This window comes from Halichoeres trimaculatus, unplaced genomic scaffold (genome assembly GCF_033239565.1).
Source record: "Halichoeres trimaculatus isolate MK-OKI-2021-1 unplaced genomic scaffold, fHalTri1.1 fHalTri1_scaffold_6, whole genome shotgun sequence".
Lineage (NCBI taxonomy): Eukaryota > Metazoa > Chordata > Actinopteri > Labriformes > Labridae > Halichoeres > Halichoeres trimaculatus.
The window spans coordinates 23,861,970-23,881,603 of NW_027437184.1; the positions used below are offsets into that span (position 1 = coordinate 23,861,970).

At 39.9% G+C, this 19,634-nt stretch overlaps 1 protein-coding gene and 1 long non-coding RNA gene across 2 annotated transcripts in view; one reads left to right on the forward strand and one right to left on the reverse strand.

Moving 5' to 3' along the window:
- Positions 1-19,634, reverse strand: part of LOC141792057 (uncharacterized) — a 71,663-nt gene that overhangs the window by 48,801 nt on the left and 3,228 nt on the right. The gene's annotated exons all lie outside the window — the stretch shown is intronic.
- hrh2b (histamine receptor H2b) lies at positions 4,094-5,758 on the forward strand. Its single transcript, XM_074672320.1, has 2 exons — positions 4,094-4,714; positions 5,315-5,758. Exons 1-2 carry the CDS (start codon positions 4,094-4,096, stop codon positions 5,756-5,758), a joined length of 1,065 nt encoding a protein of 354 aa, XP_074528421.1.

Below are 19,634 nucleotides of genomic sequence, written 5' to 3' on the forward strand. Positions count from 1 at the left end.
AACTTTCTTGTCCAGAAGCCGCTTTTGGGAGATCTGGAGCAACAAATGCACATTTTGTTGAAAGACAGTCAGCAGATACAGCTGATTGAGCAGCGCAAGTACAACACGGTAGTTCGCGACGATAATAACAACAGTACTGTTGTCCTGTTGTATGCCCGCATGCGAGGTGGAGTGTGACATCAGCGTTCCCACTGAAAACGCCGGCTTACTGTTTACATGGCAACGGTGTCGGCAGCGTTTCAGAAAAGTTTCCGTGTAAACGCAAACTTTTGCATTTCACCCTAAAACCGTTGTCGTGTAAATGCCCCCTAAGAGAAGAAGGTAGTTTGTAGAGCAAAGGGACCTCTGAAGGACAGAGGTAGGTGGCTTTTCTAAAACACCAGTGTGTGAAAAAAGAGATTCTTCAAGCTGCAAATCATGTAAAGCCTTTGTGTGTGTTTTGGGGTTTGGTTTGTGTTGATTCGTATAGTTGCTGCATTCAAACTTTCTCACCAACTTGGCAAAAAAAGCAAATGATTACATAAGAATAAAAGCTCATCTCTGCTCAAGTAGTCACAGATAAAGAACAGCAAAGTTTGTAATTCAGCCATAAGAATGATCTTTTTTTTCCCCCAGAGGGCTGAATGAGGGTTTCCTGGCTCTCTGGACAGCTTTGAGTGGATTTTTGAAGAAGTGAAGTTTTTTTCTCACTGATCTACTAGCGTCTTTTTTAAACACAGGAGGTTTCCACTTCAATCTGAAAGGCACACTCTGAGCAGAAAGTTAGGGTGCTCTAACAAAGGTCAGTGCTCTTAGCCTGTAGTAATATCCACTTATTACCTCAGATATATGCATATACACAGTTTAACCAGCGTAATTCCCCTTCCATGTATAGTCATCACTGATAACATAGTATAGGGAAGCTTTACAGAGAAAATGACAGTGAATCTATACAAGTGTGGTGGGTTAGAGGGGAATAAATGGATTTTGACAGGAGAGGAGGTTGTACTGTGTTTCTCTCATAACACTACATAAGCACACTTCAGATCCTTCTATGAACAGCGTCATTATTTCTGGCATCGAAACTTAAACAGTGATATACGTACATCTGCTCTTATCAGTGTGACTGCAAACACCTGTTTTTATTATGTGTCCTCACAGCAGGGGGGAAAAGACAGATGGGAAACCCTGTTACTACTTACAGAAACCAAAAGAGCATAAACCTTTCTAAACACTTATCTCGATCACTCTTGTTCTTTCTGTGTTTGGTAGCTTCGACAAAGTTTACACTGATATATCCTGAGCTAAGCATGAATGACTGGGCAGTTAGTTTATGTTCAGGGGTCATAAAGCCACAGGTGTTGATATTCTGTTATCAGTGTCAACAGTGTTTAATATTGCCTGTGTGTCACCTCTCTTGAGAGTCATGTTTGAATAAAGAGGTTAGCAAAGGTGAGATCCTGGTGCTATGCTGAACCTCTACCTGAGCCTGTAGGAGCTATAAAGAGGGTGGAAGAGGCTGGAAAAGGAGAAATCATGGTTCAGGTTCATTTTTGCATCATGTAGCACCAAAAACATGAGCAGGTTCAGGCTTAATGTAATAATTCAGCTTGAAAAGGATAATACTCAATCAAATATTTACACATCACACCCTTATTAGAAAATTTGAGAGCTATCAGTCTACACCAAATGTCATCTATATTTCATGTGTGCACTTCAGGTGGCCTTTTTGTGAGACAGCCCCTTATCTGATGACAAGAAATTAAAACTCTCCAACACTGGAAGACTATAAGAGCTGAACTCCATTTTTTTATTTTGTGAATATATTAGCATTACTTTGACTGAAAATGAAGATATTAAAAGTGCAGCTTGTTGTACTTTTTTTTTTTTTTAGCTTATTCCTAATTCAAAATTCCAAAAGGCTCCAAGAGTGATGACATATAAAGCCTGCAAGTGATGCAAGAGCAAATAAACAAGAACCACATAAACTTAAACGACCTCGGGAATCAGATGGATCTATTTTTAATCATACATAGATTTGCATAAAAAACTGTTTAGCCATCTGCATTTTCTTGAGGATGCTAAGATGGCAAGTTTACATCACTCTCACATCCAAAAAGTGGCCAATAAAAAGTCTTGAAATATATTTCCCAATAAAAAAACCTCTTTTATTTGGATACGGAGTACTCTTTAACCTTTTTTAGACTAGGGGGTTGGGTGTGTTTACTCTACTCCTCCAACTGCTACTGAATGTTTTATGATTGTTTTGAAGATCTTGTCTTGAATTAGCCTGACAGTGATGCATAGCACAGCACAGCCCACGCTTTAGAAAAAGCTTTCTCTCTTGTGAATTTTCTCATCCCTAGAGGACAGCTCCCCAACCTTGGCTTCTGTTTATATCTCTTTCTCTGTGGGCTTTTTATCAGAACATAACTTGTATTATTTTGACATCCAGACCTGCTTAAAAGAAATAAATACCATGGCTGGAACCTGTTCACTCTAACCTCTGTCCCATTTGTCAGTGCAAGAGCTGTTACGCATAAGCTGTAGCAACCATAGACTGTATATAGAGTGGACAGCGTGGCTGCACCATTTACCACTGTACCGTTTTGAAGCCAAAATACCCGAGTCACAGGCGCCACCATTGGTAGCAGTTGTGTAGCCAGAGTCTGCGCAGAAGAGACTGTGAGGGATTCTAGGATAATCTGAGTGGACTTGGGTGACAAAAATGATTTTTTTTTTTCTTTCGAGGGTCTTTTTACTTCTTCTACCTCCTTTTATATTGTTTAATAATTTTTAAAGCTTTGACCACAGCTCATCTGGAATGACTGGGGAGCCTGATTTTTTTTACCTATACTGCAACCAGTCATCAGGGGGAGCAGTTTTTGTGGCAACTGGGATTCTGGGAGAATCTGAGTGAAACTGGGTGACAATAATTATATATTTTTTTCGAGCGTCGAATCACTTCTTGACTCTACCTCCTGACATATTTCCTAATCACCGAAAAAAATACGCAAGAACGGCAGCTGTTCATCATTAATAAATATTACATAAAACATAGTTTTTAACCTCTTATAACTAATGAAAACGAAACTCTTCAGAAAAAAGAGGACTTGAAAACAAGGCAGCCAAATAATATCTTCAAATGACCACAACAATTGGACGTGAGAAACATTTCTATGAGGAGTACTAATTTTTCAGAATTTGACCACAACTCATCTGGAATGACTAGAGACACAGATCTTTTGACTTATACTGCAGCCAGTCACCAGGGGGAGCAGTTTTTGTGGCGACCTCACTTCGAGCTGAGCAAGATGACGCCCACTTTTTTACAGTTTATGTTAGTAAGCAAGACATTAAAAGCATAAAAATAGTATCCATTTTCAACACTGTGGCAGACATTACCAAATGGATAGTTGGGAACATCACAGCTGTTTTGAAGCAGACTGAAAGTTAGAGGAAGTGCTGGGGTTTTTAGGCAATATATTGGCCCTTTAGCTCCCTTATAGTAGCTCTACATGGTTTACAGCTCAAAAAAATACTACTGTTTTTCTTACAAAACCCTTGTTTGAGCATCTGTCAGTAATGTTTTGTTTTAGCTACTGTCTCTTTAAGGCTCCCTGCTTCCTTTGGATTGGCCAGCCCTTTGGAGGCATGTCAAGGGCAGAGTCAGTGTGTTGTGAAAAAGTTTGGAGATTCTTGTGCAATGACTTCATCATTTCAATAAATTCTTGTGAAGATCTTGCACAGATCTTGTGCTGATTTTCTGTTTTAAAGGAATCAATTTGCTGTTCTAAAAACACAGCTTTGCAGAATACAGAATACATGTGATTGCCTTTTTTATGTATATTATTGTGTTTTCTAATGATAACTGTTTTTTCTCCACCAGATGTTTCAATGGTCTTGTGATAGAAGAGGATCATGGTTGGGAAGTGCTCCCCACTCTGTCCCTCCATCTAAACCTGTTCAACTCCAACCACCAATACAATGGAGATGGTCATTTGATGGAGAAGCAGACTGGCTTTAGTTGAGACTTTGGGAATAAAGTGTTTTAATACAGAGATACTACCAGCAGCTCTGTCTCAGCGACCTGGTGCCTGAGGAGGAGATCACCATGATCTCCACAGCCCTCCGCTGGCTGGTCCTCGTTTCTTTCATCATTGTGACCATCGGTGGGAACGTGCTGGTATGTTTGGCTGTAGGGCTCAGCCGTCGACTGTGGCGCATCGCTAACTGCTTTGTGGTGTCGCTGGCAGTGACGGACCTCCTGCTTGGTTTGCTGGTGATGCCTTTGTCCGCCACTTCAGAGCTGCGTGGTGGACAATGGCCCCTTGGGGGAACCTTGTGTAACATCTACATCTCCATGGATGTCATGCTGTGTACAGCCTCTATCCTCACCCTACTGGCCATCAGTGTGGACCGGTACCTCGCCATTTCAGCTCCACTCAGCTACTCCCGGAGAGTTACACCTCTGAGGGTGACACTGGGCATGATCGCCATCTGGACCTTGTCACTGGCCGTGTCCTTTGTGCCTATCCACCTGGGCCTGAACACAGCTGACTATAGAGTGCAGCACGCGGACTGGAGCATTGAAGACGAGGACACGGAGGGACGCTACTGCCAGTTTGAATGGAATAACAACTATGTAGTTATTTATGCCTTTGGATCATTTTACCTGCCTCTGCTGCTCATGTGTGGAATGTATCTTTGCATATTCAGAGTGGCACGAGAACAGGTCAGTGGTTGTTTTATTTCATTAAATAAGCTAAGCTGGGCTACAAAAGGTCATGCATATATTTAGATATCCAATAAGGTGTGAGTTTAGATCAGTGACCTGCATTTAAGTGACAGCAAACAAAATTCCAGTGACAGTCTGGATAATTTAATACTTTTTTTTTTTTTTAAATGGACCAGAAATGTTAGAGATAAATTTAATTTCAACTCCTAGCAATGTTTTTTTTGTCACTTTAGTGCCTGTAAACTCTCTTCATAAGTGACCAAAATACATTAGGCCAACTCAGAATGGCTTCTGGGAAATGTCAATTCAAAACATGACCTGCTAAGCTTCCACAGACCAAAGTTTAAAGAGTCAAATTTGCTGGTCTGAGCTTAGTTTTACAAATGTTCTTGATTTTTCTTGAGCCTTTTTGGATGCTGCATGACAGTAAACCTTAAATACCACATGTTCCTTTTATTTTAAGTCTTCTTTCCTGAGGCTTTAAATCACACTTGTCGTGCATTGTTTCTCTTCCTCCTCCTCATCAGATCACTGACAGCTAGTCTCACTGTTCGTGTCCTCTGGCTGTCTTTAACATTCTTTTTTTTTTTTCTTCAGGCGAGGCGCATTCGTGCTGCCACTCCATCATTTGCACGCACAGCATCAACTGCAGCCATCGCCCGGGAGCACAAAGCGACAGTGACCCTGGCAGCCGTACTCGGGGCCTTTGTCATCTGCTGGTTCCCCTACTTCACCTTCTTCACCTGCATGGGTATTGGAGGAAAGTCAATCCCCCCCAACACGCTTCATTCGGTGGTGCTGTGGCTGGGCTATTTCAACTCAGCTCTTAACCCCATCCTGTATCCTGCCTTCAACAGGGATTTCCACAAGGCCTACGGAGAGCTACTTCGCTGCAGTGGGCTGTCTCGCAGAAAACTGCAGCTTACGCCCATGTCTGGGCATAAACGACTGACTCTTAGTAATGGGCAAAGACTTCCCCAGCAGTGTGAGAAACATATTGACATGATTAAGAAAGGAAGTGAGGAGTCCCAGCTTCATTGAGAGAAATGGACTCTCTGGTGAACAATGAAATGCTTTGGATCTATTGGACTACAATAGTCAGACTCATCATTTCATATTTCCATCAACTGTTTGGCATTAAGTGCCAAAGATATAAAGTGTGAAGCTCAGGGTACACCACAAATACAATGTTTTTAAGTCTCAGATTAACATTTTAAAGTTCAATTTCTTGTCTTCAAAGTGCCCCCTTATTTTCCCGGTTGCTCTGAAATTCTATAATCAGTGGTTCGACTTTACTTGAATGTCTTTTAAAATATAGAATAGAACTTTATTGTCATTGTAAAAAGTACAAAGAAATTCGGGAGGAGTCAGAGCAGCAATCAAGAAAACAAAAGTAAGAAAGTGTATAGAAAGTGCAAAAAGGTCCATAAGAAAATAGATGATGACAGCTTGTCCATCATTGTCCAGTTCAGCCAGCCTCCACCTCCACAGAGTCCAGGACCGAGCCTCCTCAGTCATGCTCCATCTCTGTCTCCTAGATCCTGTCTGCCCAAAGCAGGTGAAGCTCTTCCAATGTGGGGTTGGTGTCTGATGTTAGCGCTGGTAGCTGTGTCTGTGAATAGCATGATGCTACTCTGCCCTCTGGTATTCCCTCTGATGCTAAATTAGCACAGCTAGCTTGTCCATCTTATTGGAGATAGATCTTATGTTCCCAATAACGATGGCTGGAAGGACAGGTCCATGTCGTCACTTCTTAGCTCACACCTGAGAACCATCACGTTGTCCAAACCTCCTCCTCCTCACCTTGTGGGAAGACATCGGGCCTTACACCAGTTAGCACTGACATGCTACAGGCTGCTAACAGCTGAGTTCACATGTAAACAATGCACCCATGGTTACATGTATGATCTCCAGACAAACACATGAGAAAAAAGTAGTAAAAATATCACTGACACCACAAAAAGTTTAGTGTCTATGACCAACAAATGAGCCATACAAAGTAACGATCCACTCCAAATACAAAGATTACGAAATAGAGACAAAAAATTTACAAGAAACAGACAAAGAAGAGAGAGCTGCTGCAAAAGGCAGCCATAGCCAACAGGGCGGCACCTAGCAATAATGTGTGCTAAAAACAAACAAATGTCAGTAAAAAAAAAAAAGACAACAGAGAAGAGAAGGAAGAGAAGGAACAATAGATTACTCAGTAAGTTTCCCAGAAAACAGCACACAGACACAGATGGTTAAAAGTTTACGAAAGGTTTATTTTCTTTCCTGTAACTGTTGCCAGAAGAAGTGAATAAGTGACCCGCAGTTTGATTCCATCTTTACAAAGTGCATAAGTTTACTCAACCCGAGCAGCTTGACCTCGGAGACTTCACTGATGTTTCAAAAGTTTGAAAACAACTAGACAGGATTCCCATTAAAAGGCACCACATGGACATGTTAGACTTTATACTGAATTATTACGTTGTGTCACCTTTATTTGGTCCCTTCAGCAGCTGTACACCAGCATCAGAGGTAATGTGCGTGTGGAAATGCTTTCTGAGCACCGTCAGCGACACAGGGAGGAACATTAATGTTTAATGTGAGCCTCGGTGCCTCTGTGCTGTCAGTGAGAGTTCAAGTGAAGCTGGGTTGAAGCCTGGAAAGGGAAAGAAATCGCTCTGGGACAGGTAGATAATTTTACTCTGGTAGATAAGGGAATGGCGCCGTGGATCACTCTTAGATTCATGAATATAAAGTCTGAAACTTTAAGTGATCAAGTCAGCAGATGCATAGTGATATAGTATAAAATAGAAGTCATAAAAATTAACCCTGATTCAGGTCAGGCAGCAGAGGAGTAAAAAGTCAGAATAGAGCCACAGGACCATTTATAGGGAGCATTAAATGCAGCTGACTCCACCGAAATGAGGAAGATGGATTTGTAATAGCATTATTAGGCACATTCAGCACGTACGTCTCCAGCACAGTAAAGGTCTCCAAGTTTGAAGCTCAGGAGTTGGAGACTGATAAACTTGTTGGAGACACTGTGGCTTTATTTCATGGGCAGACATTAAAGTGTAAGAGAAGTAGGATGTTTACATGCTGTTTTTAATCACATTGCAGAAATTCACTGCAACATGCAAAAATAAATCTGTCAAAAATGTCCCAATGTACCAAGTACACGTGATAAACCGTTACGTCATAGGATGCTTTTCTACATAAACTGGACAAAGCTTATATTAGCTGTTATGCTAGGCTATGCTAGTTGTTTTCAGGATTGAAATTTATAATTACATGCCTACATGTGTATTGATGGGTTTATGAAGATTTTTTGTCTGTCTGTCTGGACACAGTAAAAGTTTCTGAAGCACGTCTTCTCATGACAGTTCAAAGTCTGTTTTAAGAGTTTGTTTATGTATGTTGCTTTGAAACAATATAATTAAACAAAAAATAAATAAGTGTCCATACACATTTGATATTAGAAGGTTGGGTACAAAATAATAGGGGAAACACACAAAGGTTTTTTTGAATAAGAAATGGATTAAACAGGGCAATTAATTTAATGCAAAAGACACTTTCAGAACCTTTACTCCTGTTGTCTGTGAAATAAAAGACTTTGGCAGTTCTGCTTAAGCAATGTCATTAATTTTCTTATTTAAATGAAAAAAAAAATATATAACAGTTTTGATTTTAGGAAAACTATGTTGTTTAATGAATCACTGATAAAATGATGCTATACAGGTGTGAACCCAAGGAGACAAAAAGGAATGGATGTGGGAAAAAAAAATAAAAATCACTGGTTATAAATAGCCCAAATAAGTCAAGCTACATAGAAAGCTGCACAACATGCGTCACTGCTTATTCAAAAACTGTAGCCTTGGTTCAGAAGTCCATAAATCCACATTTCAGGTGGTCATTATTTTTTTAAGGCCCTGTGACAACAGGACCTGGTGTAACCTCAGCTCTAACATCTCATATAAATCATGGTTATCTGTGCTTACTTCACATGGTCATTTCCTATGTTAGAGCTCTACAGCCCAAAAACAAATACAGTTACAACTGCCAACACCGAGTGGCTCCCTTTATCTCCATATCCATATTTGTGTTGTTGTGCTTGTGCATCTTTTGATGTGTGTAAATATCATTTATTCCCGATATTGTAGCTCCTGCAAATCAAACAAATAAATGTCAACGTTTATGGTGTTTTAGACGCTTATGTAACAGATAGGGGACAGATTTGGGGGAAATTAAAGGTGGCTAAACTGAAAACTATCAACAGTGTTTACGATGGACTGGGGAGTTTAAGCAAAGTGAACACAGAGGGTGAAATGGGGAGAGGATATTTACTCCCACAGAAACACAAACATACAGCAATAACGTGAGGAAAGCAAAGGTAGGCTTCCCTAAGTCTAGGCCAGGGGTGGGCAAACTTTTTGATTCGTGGGCCAGAACGGGTTCTAACCTTTGACAAAGGGGCCGGACCAGGAGCAGATGGATGGAGTGCTTTGGTAACTATCAGGGTATCATTCGTTTATTCCATATCCGTTTTAGAATCCAAAATCGGAAAACGGATAACGACTTGTTATTCAATTTTTCGCTTTCAAATCAAAAATCAGAAAACAAGTAACGGTCTATTTTTCGCTGTCTTGATTTTGTTTTGAAATTAAAATTAGAATATGAGAGAATGGAATCGTAATGGGATTTTTAATCTGTGTATGGTTCGTTCTTTCGTTATTCTGTTTCAAAACAAAATTTAAAAAAAAAAGAAAAAACTGACTTGTTTTTTGTTTTTCCGTTTTAAAACCAAAACGGAAAAACGGAATTACTGAAAAACAGAAAAACACATTTTTCTGTCCTGTTTTTAAAAATGAAATAACAAAAAAAAAGATTGTGTCAAAATTGTTTGTGTAATATTTTGATATTAAATGTGAACTCTCTATATAGAAAACATCAGAATTGCAGGGAAAATAAAACATTAACAAGGTTTATTTATTTAATTTTTTTAGTGCGGCGGGCCGGATTAAAACATTTAACAGGCCGCATGTGGCCCCCGGGCCGTAGTTTGCCCATGCCTGGTCTAGGCTCTGAAAGGTGAGGTTCGAGATATCAGGTGTGGGGACAGGTATTATTACATCAACTGTCAAACCGAGGAAGTTCAAAACAGACCGTTACAGGCAGACCACAAAGAATTTGGTTTTTCAAAAGATTTTGTGGGAGACAATAAACTAGTGAATTATGACACTAGGTTCAAGGCAAATCTTTTTTCTTTCAGGGTATGCTATCCAGAAAGAAGAAAAAGTAGACAGAGAACCAGATCAGAAGCTAGGCTAATAACTGCTGTACCAGGGAATTCAGCAAATTTTAAGTGCTTCTCTTTTAAGGGCTTCACTTTACCATCAGGATGCACATCTTTGCAATATTCTCAGATGAAACACATTTGTGATCTTCTACCAGTGATCAGCTGTTTGGGTCTGCAGACTTCAAATAAGACAAAATACAAGCTCACTCAAAAAGAGTAACAAAAAAAAAAGCTCACAATCAAAGGCAGGGTACAAAAGGCTGGGCTGTGAATGCACTAAATTATCATAATTTTCTGGCACAGAAACCAAAGTCACGGCTGAATAAAGACAGGTTCAGTTAGGGACATACAGTATGTTCGTTTGTTGCTGTCCTTAAGAGTCACACAAGTCATCGCTGTCATGTCTGCATAGTGTAAAAAGTGGTGTGTGCCAAAGTTCCTGAGCAGTCATGAGCTTCTTGGTGTGATTACTATTTAACTCCTTCAGTGTGATCGACTGATCTAATAAAATTAACATGCTTCATGTGGTACCTACTATTCAAACCCTCATGGACTTTAACTGTGAAAATAAGGAAAACTAAATTCAAGAAGAAATGTGTTCAACTCTTGGTTAAACATTTGTTTCAGCAGAAAGCCTGTGTTAGCTAATACTCCCTTTCAAAGATTTACTCGTGTTTATACTGGCTGTGACACCAACGATGGCGTTTACAAGAAATCAAGAACCTGCACAGGAGGAGTTTTCATTACTCAACTGCCTCCACAAATATGTAACAGAGGTTTTTGTCCCAAGGAAGAAAAATGATAACAAAACTTGGGAAGACTGTGCTTTCTTCACAGGATGAGCAAAGGAAGTGAGATGATAGCAAGGAAAAAGAATCAATGATAGAAACCCCACTTCCAAGGGCACTGAAGCCATGTCATGCACACTACAGAGGCAGAGGAGTTAGACTGAGTGTGAGAGTCCAGTTTAAAGATTCGGTGAACAAGCCAATTGAAGCAATTTGTCAACCGCCTTCTCTGGAGTGAACAAAGTGGAGAAGTGGCCTTATTTGGGGGTGAAATACCAACAAGGCAAACGTCTTGAGGAGCGGTCCCTGGGAAAGTCAGATAGTCTGTTTTTCAGTCATGTCTGTAAGGGGACCCTTGACTCATAATTCACATTCCTTAATAAACGCAGATTTAACAAATCACAGCAAAAGGGGTCACTACCAGCCCCTAGCTAGTTTATGTAACAGGGCCCCCTAGTGGGCGATGGGTTTATTTCTTAAGGGGACAAATGTTAATGGCTCCTATCTGGTGGACTTGGTGTGTACACTTTCAAAATGCATGTTTGATTTAGATTGTTGATTTTCACAATTTAGTAAACAGAAGATTTAATACACACAGTTTCATATTGATTGAGGCATATCCAGGATTTTTGAAGTGGAAACAGAGTATTTTCTCTGTGCACCACTTTGGGTGCTTTTGCAAGTGAGAGTAGACAGCTGACAGACAAGTGGAAGAAGTACTTTGTGCATAACACAACACAAAACAGAGACAGACCCTCTATATTTACTACTACAGCCACGCATTGATGGGAAGAGTAAAGCCTTTGTTTTGTTTTATTAACGCCACTAGATGGCAGTATAATGTAGTTCTGCAAACTTGACCTCCAGATATTCTGTGTAGATTTCTCATGGTCTAAGTATCTCTCCAGGAGTTGTTCATAGATTTTAGACAGAAAGCTGCAGTACGGAGTGCACTGGATTAAAACTTATAAAAAATGATTTTTACAACCAGGCTTCCAGAAGATTAATTCATAATGTCATATATTGAAATATCTGATACAGAAAAGTCATCTTGAAGCAGCAGTATGTGGTTGGACTGAGAGTTTAAGACAGTGGTCCCCAAACTATGGCCCGCCTACAGCCCGCCTTCACATTTTGCCCGGCCCCCTAAACAATACCAGAGGCGCACTATGATTTTTTTTTTTTTTCAGTCCATGTGATTGAGACTTACACATTTATAGAACATAACTTTCTAATCCATCCTTCTGCAGTTTGTGCCCTATCTAAAACCCCTCCCTTAAAAAAAAAAAAAAAAATCCAGTTTTACAACCATACTGGTAGTGAAATGTATTGTGCTGGTAGGTGTTGTATCACTTAGTTTGGTTTTTTAGCCTGCTTGCTTTCCGGTTTTTACAGCGAAGTTAATGAGAGAGAGCTGCAAACAGTGGTTTCTACAAGGAAGTTAATATTTCATGGTCTTTTTTTCTGTGAAAAAACCTTAAAAGGGTTATTTAGTTATTATTTATTTCATAAATAGTGTTACATATTTCATCAATAGTGCTATCATTTATTTTCTGATTTTTTTTTCCTGTCAAGATCCCAGAGTGGGTTGTCAATATTTGGTTATGTGTGGCTTTCTGGAAAACAATAAACATCAACTTTTGGACACCTCTGCAATCGTCACACTTTTTTATTACAAACTGACCCTGGCCCTCCATCAGAGAAGGGAAAAGTTTTTGGCCCTAATGGGAAAAGTTTGGGGACCCCTGGTTGAAGAGATCTATTTGTTGTTGTTGTTTTTTACATTCAACAAGACATTCAGTACAAAGAAAAAAACTCCTAAATACATAAATATCAGTTAGATGGAGAGAAACGGCTGCAAGATTTGCAATTGGAAGGACTGAAACATAGTACCTGCATTTAGATTAGGATAAAGGCAAAAAGCATTTTGTCATCCAGGGGGGACTCAGAGCTTTAGAAAATGCCAAGCAGAGCTATAAACACATACAAGAACCTGAATCAAGAGAAATATCATTAAGTAATGTAACCAGGAAATGACTTCTCTGAGTGTGGTTAACAGGATATCAGTAGAAACTTTGACTCAAGTTGTAACATGACTTGAGACTTGACCTTGATCTACCCCTAAAAGGACTCCAGACTTGGGCTCTGACTTGAGGTTTGGAACTTGTGTATAATCTTTTTTATCTTGTGCTTTTGGCACACTAAGAGTGTGAGGAGAAGATCATTCCCTAAAGAGATGAATAACCCCACATCCGATGGAAGGGTGAGTCATCTCCTGCTGCTACAGTAACATGTTCCCTTTCACAAATCAGACTTGAGACAGTGAGTAATTTTACCAACCAGTATTAATATTTTTAACCCATGCAAGATCACTGTCCAGGATCAGTTGGTGGAAAATCCTCCCTTACTGTGTTTCCCCCTCTGACGTCTGCTCTGCAGGTGATCAACCTGTTCATGCAAAGACTAAAGCCGCTGTCTCATGTAAAAAAAATAAACCTCTTACTTCTGTTATGAGAAGAATAACAATTTTGTGCAGCAGATATTCTGCATGAGCTTGATTTTGGATCGTTGCTACATCTTTAACAAGCCTCCACACTTAGATCACAAAAAAACACTTATGCCATCTCTGCAAAGTAGAAAGCTGCAAATGAAAGGAAACTATTTTTCTACCATTACACAAAGGCTAGTTTTGATCAAAAACACTGTCTGATTGGGATCACTCAGTCAGTTTAGACAGCAGATCTTCATCTATCTGTTAATTTGTTTTTATTGATCCATTTACTCGCAGTTTTACTAAAGAATTGGACACATGTTTAAATAACCTCATACATTATGCAACTGAGTGGGAGGTGAAGTGGGTGGTGAGGTGCAGAGCGTAAAAAAAAAGGATTCATTTTTTGTTTCTCCTCAACCCTTTGAGCCAGCTTTGAAATGCTGGAGATACCAGCGCTGTGTTTGATTGGAGTGCTGGCTGCTGTTTGTGAAATCGCACATCCTAATTGTTCCCCGTGGACTTGAATGAACAGGACAGCAGTTGCCATGGATAATTAAACAATGCTCTTCCGCAGGCTGCACTGGGCGCAGTGAATTTTGTCAGAGGTTTGTCAGTAAGACAGAATAAATCTAAGCAAATTTAACAACTGTAAAATTCAACAACTGCAGTGAACAGTAGCTGGATTTTTATGCTCATTTCTGATCTTTGACATTCTTCTGTTTTCTCTGGAAAAAAGTGGATGTTTTGTGTTTGTGGCTGCAGCTCTGCCCTAACACAGTGGGCTGTATTAAGCAACTCCTGTTCTCTTCATATGCAGTGAACTTTTCCTTTATCGCCAAACCCTCTTAAGCAGCAGCTGAGACAGAGCTTTGTTTTTCAGTGTTGTACAAGATCTTGGCTCTCAAGTCAAGTGTTCCCCACATATACAGTATGTGATACTGATTCAGGCTGATTACACTTTTCTTTTCATCTTTATGAGATACTCCCCCTGATCAGTGAGTGGTTGACTATCATCAAACCTGTCTATGTATAGTTTGAGAAAAATGAGTAAATTATTTATCATTTAACCAAACAAACTTTTACAATAAACACATAAATGGGATGATGTATTTTAATCATTTCATGGCCTCACACAAATGACCCCAAAAGTGAAATGTTGTTTTATGTTTGCTGCTGCCTACTCTAAACTTATGTTTAAGCTAAGCTGCTAGTTGGTGTGTAACCTCCAGCATGTTACAGCTTTTTCATCCAGAGCCTTCAGCATTTATTTAGGCTTTTTATTTCTTCATGAATATTACGGTAAATAAACACAAAATATTTTCCGATGACCAAAAAAAGAGGACACCTTACCTGGCTTCTTGGAGAGACAGTAAAATTAAAAGACAACAAAGATACTCAAAAAGCAGGCCGTTATTTACTCATTAGCTGCAGACATTTTCAGGGCATCTTGAATGATCTTTCAAGACCCAAATTATATTGTTTTCTAGGACTATGTAAAGACCAACACTACCAAAGAAGAGTGGATCCTCTTCTTTTATGTCTCTATTCCTGTTTTTGATCCAAACAACAGACAAAATGTACTTTTTTGATCATGTTCATCTCAAGCGCTTCCTCCTTTGATCCTCTCCGTGGTCGTCTTTTCTCGCGATTGCGCCACTCTTTCTCTCTGCACTAACTCGACACATCATCTCAGATTGTTTTTCTTTTGTTTTGTTGTTTACCAATATCAATATCGGTAAATATAGGTGATCGGCCATAACAATAATAATAATATCTGTATCAGCCAAAATTTTCATATTGGTGCATCCCTATTTATAACCCATACATTTATCTAAAACTAGGGCTGGGTACCGAACTTTGGTTTGTCTATGGCACCGATCGAAATTCTTTGGTTGTACCGAGTATCAAAACATGCCTCATCTGTCAGTGCCAAGTTTCAGTGCCTAAAGGGTTGATCACATGATTAAGCTCTGATAATGCCACTAGTGACAGGATGTAACATTACACATGGGTTGTTGCCAACTTAGCGGCCCTGTTGCTGCTTCAGTGACTTTTCAGACCAATCTAGAGTTTTGTTTTTTTTGTGAAGAAGAAAAAAAGGCTACTGACATATCCAGCAACTTCTCTGGAGTTTGGAGACAGACGTGAAAGCATGTCTTGATCTCCACCACGCGCTGCTTCTCAACGAGCAGCACAGAGCGCAGTGCTGAGTCCCTCCCCTGCCCATAACACTCAGACAGGCAAGTCGTCCTCTCTCACACAGCAGCTCCTCTGAGCATGGTCAAACTGGTTATCCACACCGTGCCCAAGCACGCTTCAACCTTGGAGCAGAGCAAGTGAGCGGAGTGGAGCAGCCAAATTTTGAAAAGAGCGCAAAGCAGGATTTTTTGGGGGGAGGTGGAGCAGGTCCAGTCTGGTCCAAAATCTGTTTCAGTACAGTATCCAAGTACAAATATTTCATTACCTCCCACCTGTTTGGGGTCTAAAGCTTCAATTAAAGATAAGTAAAATATGCAAGCACATATGAGCAAGCAAGTGTGGAATGAAAGGGAAGCACTGAGCGGAAATTCTCGCTGCTCTACTACGCTCACATCCTCTACCCTAAAGTCACGTTCATTTGGCCAGCGTGACCGCAAGTGCTTCGTTTGTCTGTAAAATTTCATTTACACTTCCGCACTTCCTGAGCGTGGCACGGTCCCTTAAGAGCATTGTTTTATGTTTTGATCTGATAGGAGGAGTGCCCAGGGTCTTTCGCGCCATGACGCAAGCAGTGTGCATTCTGAACATCTCGACAGGTAGATACACCCAAATAATGTCAGAGGCCCAGTGCAGCACTTTATTATAAATATTAATGGTCTGTTGAACAACCTGAACCAAAAACCAGGACATTTTGGAGAACTTTATAACAAACAGGAGGACATGTCCAGGTAACAGAGGATGCAGGGTCACCCTGCCTAACCAGAAAACATTAGCATGTTAGCATGCTAAACCCAGATCTAAATATACAAAGCAAATCAAGTTATCAGCAGGAGTGTTGTGAGCATAGTAGCATGATTTGGCTAGGGGCTTGAGGGCTTCATTGCTTGAGTTCAGCCTGACAGTGCTGCTGGGATGACTTAAGATCTAACTGTCAGTGATGTAGCATTCAACATGTAGCCTTCCCCTGGACTTCACTTGTAAAGGCTGAATGTCACAGGTGGATTTTAACCATACTACTTCAGATTAAATTTGACAGCTTCAGACACATTGATTGATCACTATCCCATCTTCTTCTCAGGATAAAACCCAGTCAGCTCACTGTTAGTCATCTTATCTAGGGGTGTTTACGCTGTGTAAAAATGTGTGAAAACTGCTGCAGTTTTTGGCTGTTCATCACAAAACGCCATCCAATGAATGGATTGAACTGTAAAATTTTTCTGAAACTTCGTGAAAAGCTTTGCTCTTTTGTGCACATTTTAACGGCCTGTATGTGTTTTAGCTGGTAGGTGTGAGTTTCTGTTAAAGCAGCTTTTGGCTGCTTCACACTGGCAGATTTCTCAGCTCTATGGCCTCCCACTGTTCTTGTCACATCCTTCCCAGTGCAGATGACTGCTAAACTCCTGTCTTGAGATCCAGCAGCAGGGTTGTCTGAGCATGCTCAGTGCGGGGGCTCACTAGACTTAATATCTGAGTGTAGGAGGCATGGCAGTGTTGCTGCAGGGTTCAGAGGCTGCTGCGCCCGGCAGCAGCGGCAGCAGCTTTTAAACTAACAGGACGAAACAGCAAAGCCTGAAGGGCTGAAAATTGGAGGTTTCACTCATTATGAATATGTAAATGGATAAAAACACAAGCAAACGGCCTGACTTTAGGAGAAAAGCAGCTCAGTGCTCACTACTAAACGTGCAGCTTGTGTTTTATCAGACTCATTTCTGTTCTGCTCCATGAATCGGCTTCACTGTGGTAGCAACATTTTCTTCAAACAGGTGAAAATATTCTCGAAGCTTATTTATTTATATCCTCTCATCACCATGGACACTGGTCTGTTTCATGTGACTGAAAATTAATTTTTCCTCCTCTCCTCCTCCTTTTGGCTTTTCTTGTGGTATTAATCACAGATATTTCAGCGCCGCCTCAAAGGTGTTAAGTGTAATTTCATGAGAAAAATATCACGGTGTTTGTCACGCAGGCAGGAAAGGATCAATGCAAATTAAAATTAGGAAACATGTTTTAAGGCTATGTAAATGTTTCTGTGGATGACACATTAGCTCAGTGATTAAATTTTGCAGTTTACTGTGATGAAATATGCCACATAAAAGTGTTTGTATTGCTTTAGGCCAAGCTTGTAAAAAAAAAAAAAAAAAAAAGACCTGACGGCAGATGATATTAAACACTTAAATTATCCGGTTCATACTTGCTGACACTTCTTCACATACCCATGCTCTTCAGGGGGCAGATTTGTTCACACTGAGTGGGTGGATACATGGGTGAATGAGAGCACCAGCCAGACACATCCGGGGGGAAATGAAGCACAGCTACCAAAATGCCATACGAAAGTATAAATTGATCTTTTATGTCTGTCCCTCCACATTGAGAGTCATATTGACATTCACAGATTTAGCATTTACTGCAAAAATTCAAATCTAAAGCTTTTGTTCCCACCCTATGGGGGTCTGCAACGTCCTGCATGAAATAGGTCAAAAGGTGGCACAAGGTGAAATGTTCCCTCCAAAACTCTTACGTGATTTGGTTTACATAACTGACCGAGAACCAGAAAGGTAAAAACAGAGAAAGCAAAGATTAAAGAGACGAAGAACAATTAAGGTAAAACTGGTTCCTTTCTACCAGTGATCAGTCTAGGTACTGCAGTGTTATCATCTTCAGTCTAATTCAACAACAATTCATTTACATTAACAAATAGAAGAGTAACAAGGTGAAAACAGGCACAAAAATACAGATTTGGAGTTTTGGACTTTCTTTTTCTCCGACCTTGTGAGAAAAATGGTTTTGTAATTAGATATCCTGCACATACTAATACTTTTAAGGACACTATGATCAGCTCAATGCTTCTATTTTTACTACGCCACTCTGCGGGTAAAGTGCCCGTCTCCTGGGATACAAACAGGATTGTGAGAACAACCATCTCAAGTCACGAACGCTACACTCTTCTTCTGCCTGATTTGTTTGTTTCTTTGATGTTTCTGTTTGCACACTTTACTTTTACAATCGAGAGATGCTGTACTACAAAAAAAACTGCCTAAACTGCAACTGTGTCTGTGAGGGGCTAAAAAAAATCTATAAGCATTAAATATAGAAGATGTGGGGAGGAAAATAGACTGAAGGAAGCACTGCGTCATGCCCTCCAAGAGCATTTCCCCAGATCAGTGGAGTGAGAAACAGAAAGGCTCAGTCTCCACAGTAAACTGTAGGCTTACGTAATCTGTCTCAGAGTCATTTTGTGACGGAGAACACTGTGTGTTTATGGATGATTGTTTGCAGAGTGCATTGAAGGACTTGGCACAGAGTTTTGGGTTCCTTTTCAGCAATGAGATCTTTGATCCAATGAAGGCTTGATGATGAGACTGGCATGAATTTGCATCAAAAATTACAGCAACACATTTCTATTAAACTTTGTATTTCTGTTTTATACTGACTTCTTTTACCAGAAAGTGAGATCCCGTGTTTATCTGCAATTTTTTAAACCTAAAAAACAAAAGTTAAAATATTATGCACATGTTAATGAGTTGACAGAAAAGAAGGAATTTTTGTAACATGAAGTATTCCTTCCTTCACTTTATTCCACTTCTTCTCATTATACTTATGTATATTTTTTGGAATTTTCTCAGCCTTCAAATTTTGTCTGATTTCACTGTTCAAATTTTTAACAACTCATCATGTTCAGGAGAAAAGTGCTTGTATTTTTCACATTTCTAACCCTCAAACTCTTTTAAAATCTTTTAAACAATTTTTTACTCATTAAAATAAATGGAGATGTTCCATCGCCATGGGAACCACACAGCTGTTTATACTGACTACTCAAAACATTCAGCGACAACCTCAGCATTCCAACGCATTTGCTGCAAGGAAATGCAATCCTCTAGTTGTTCAAGGCGCGGCTGCTGATACCTGCAGTAAATTTGAAGTTTCGAGGAACATTGTAAGAGGTCATACGACTTGAAATGAGCCGTCTTTAACATTTAATACTGCAACTATGGCGCAGTACAATTAATTTTTCATGTTGGCAAATCCTTCATTTCAATGAAAGAGGTTTGTAGGGCATTTTTCTTCTCTTGTGTGATATTTTGGGAGAAAACTGTTTCATAGAAAGTACAGAAAAGCCCTAAATGTCCCGATCATTAGGCAAATAAACATATT

Coding starts and splice junctions, on each gene's coding strand:
- hrh2b (XM_074672320.1), top strand. CDS start 4,094: ATGATCTCCACAGCCCTCCGCTGGCTGGTCCTCGTTTCTTTCATCATT. Junction 4,715..5,314: donor TCAGAGTGGCACGAGAACAG/GTCAGTGGTTGT, acceptor TTTTTTCTTCAG/GCGAGGCGCATTCGTGCTGC.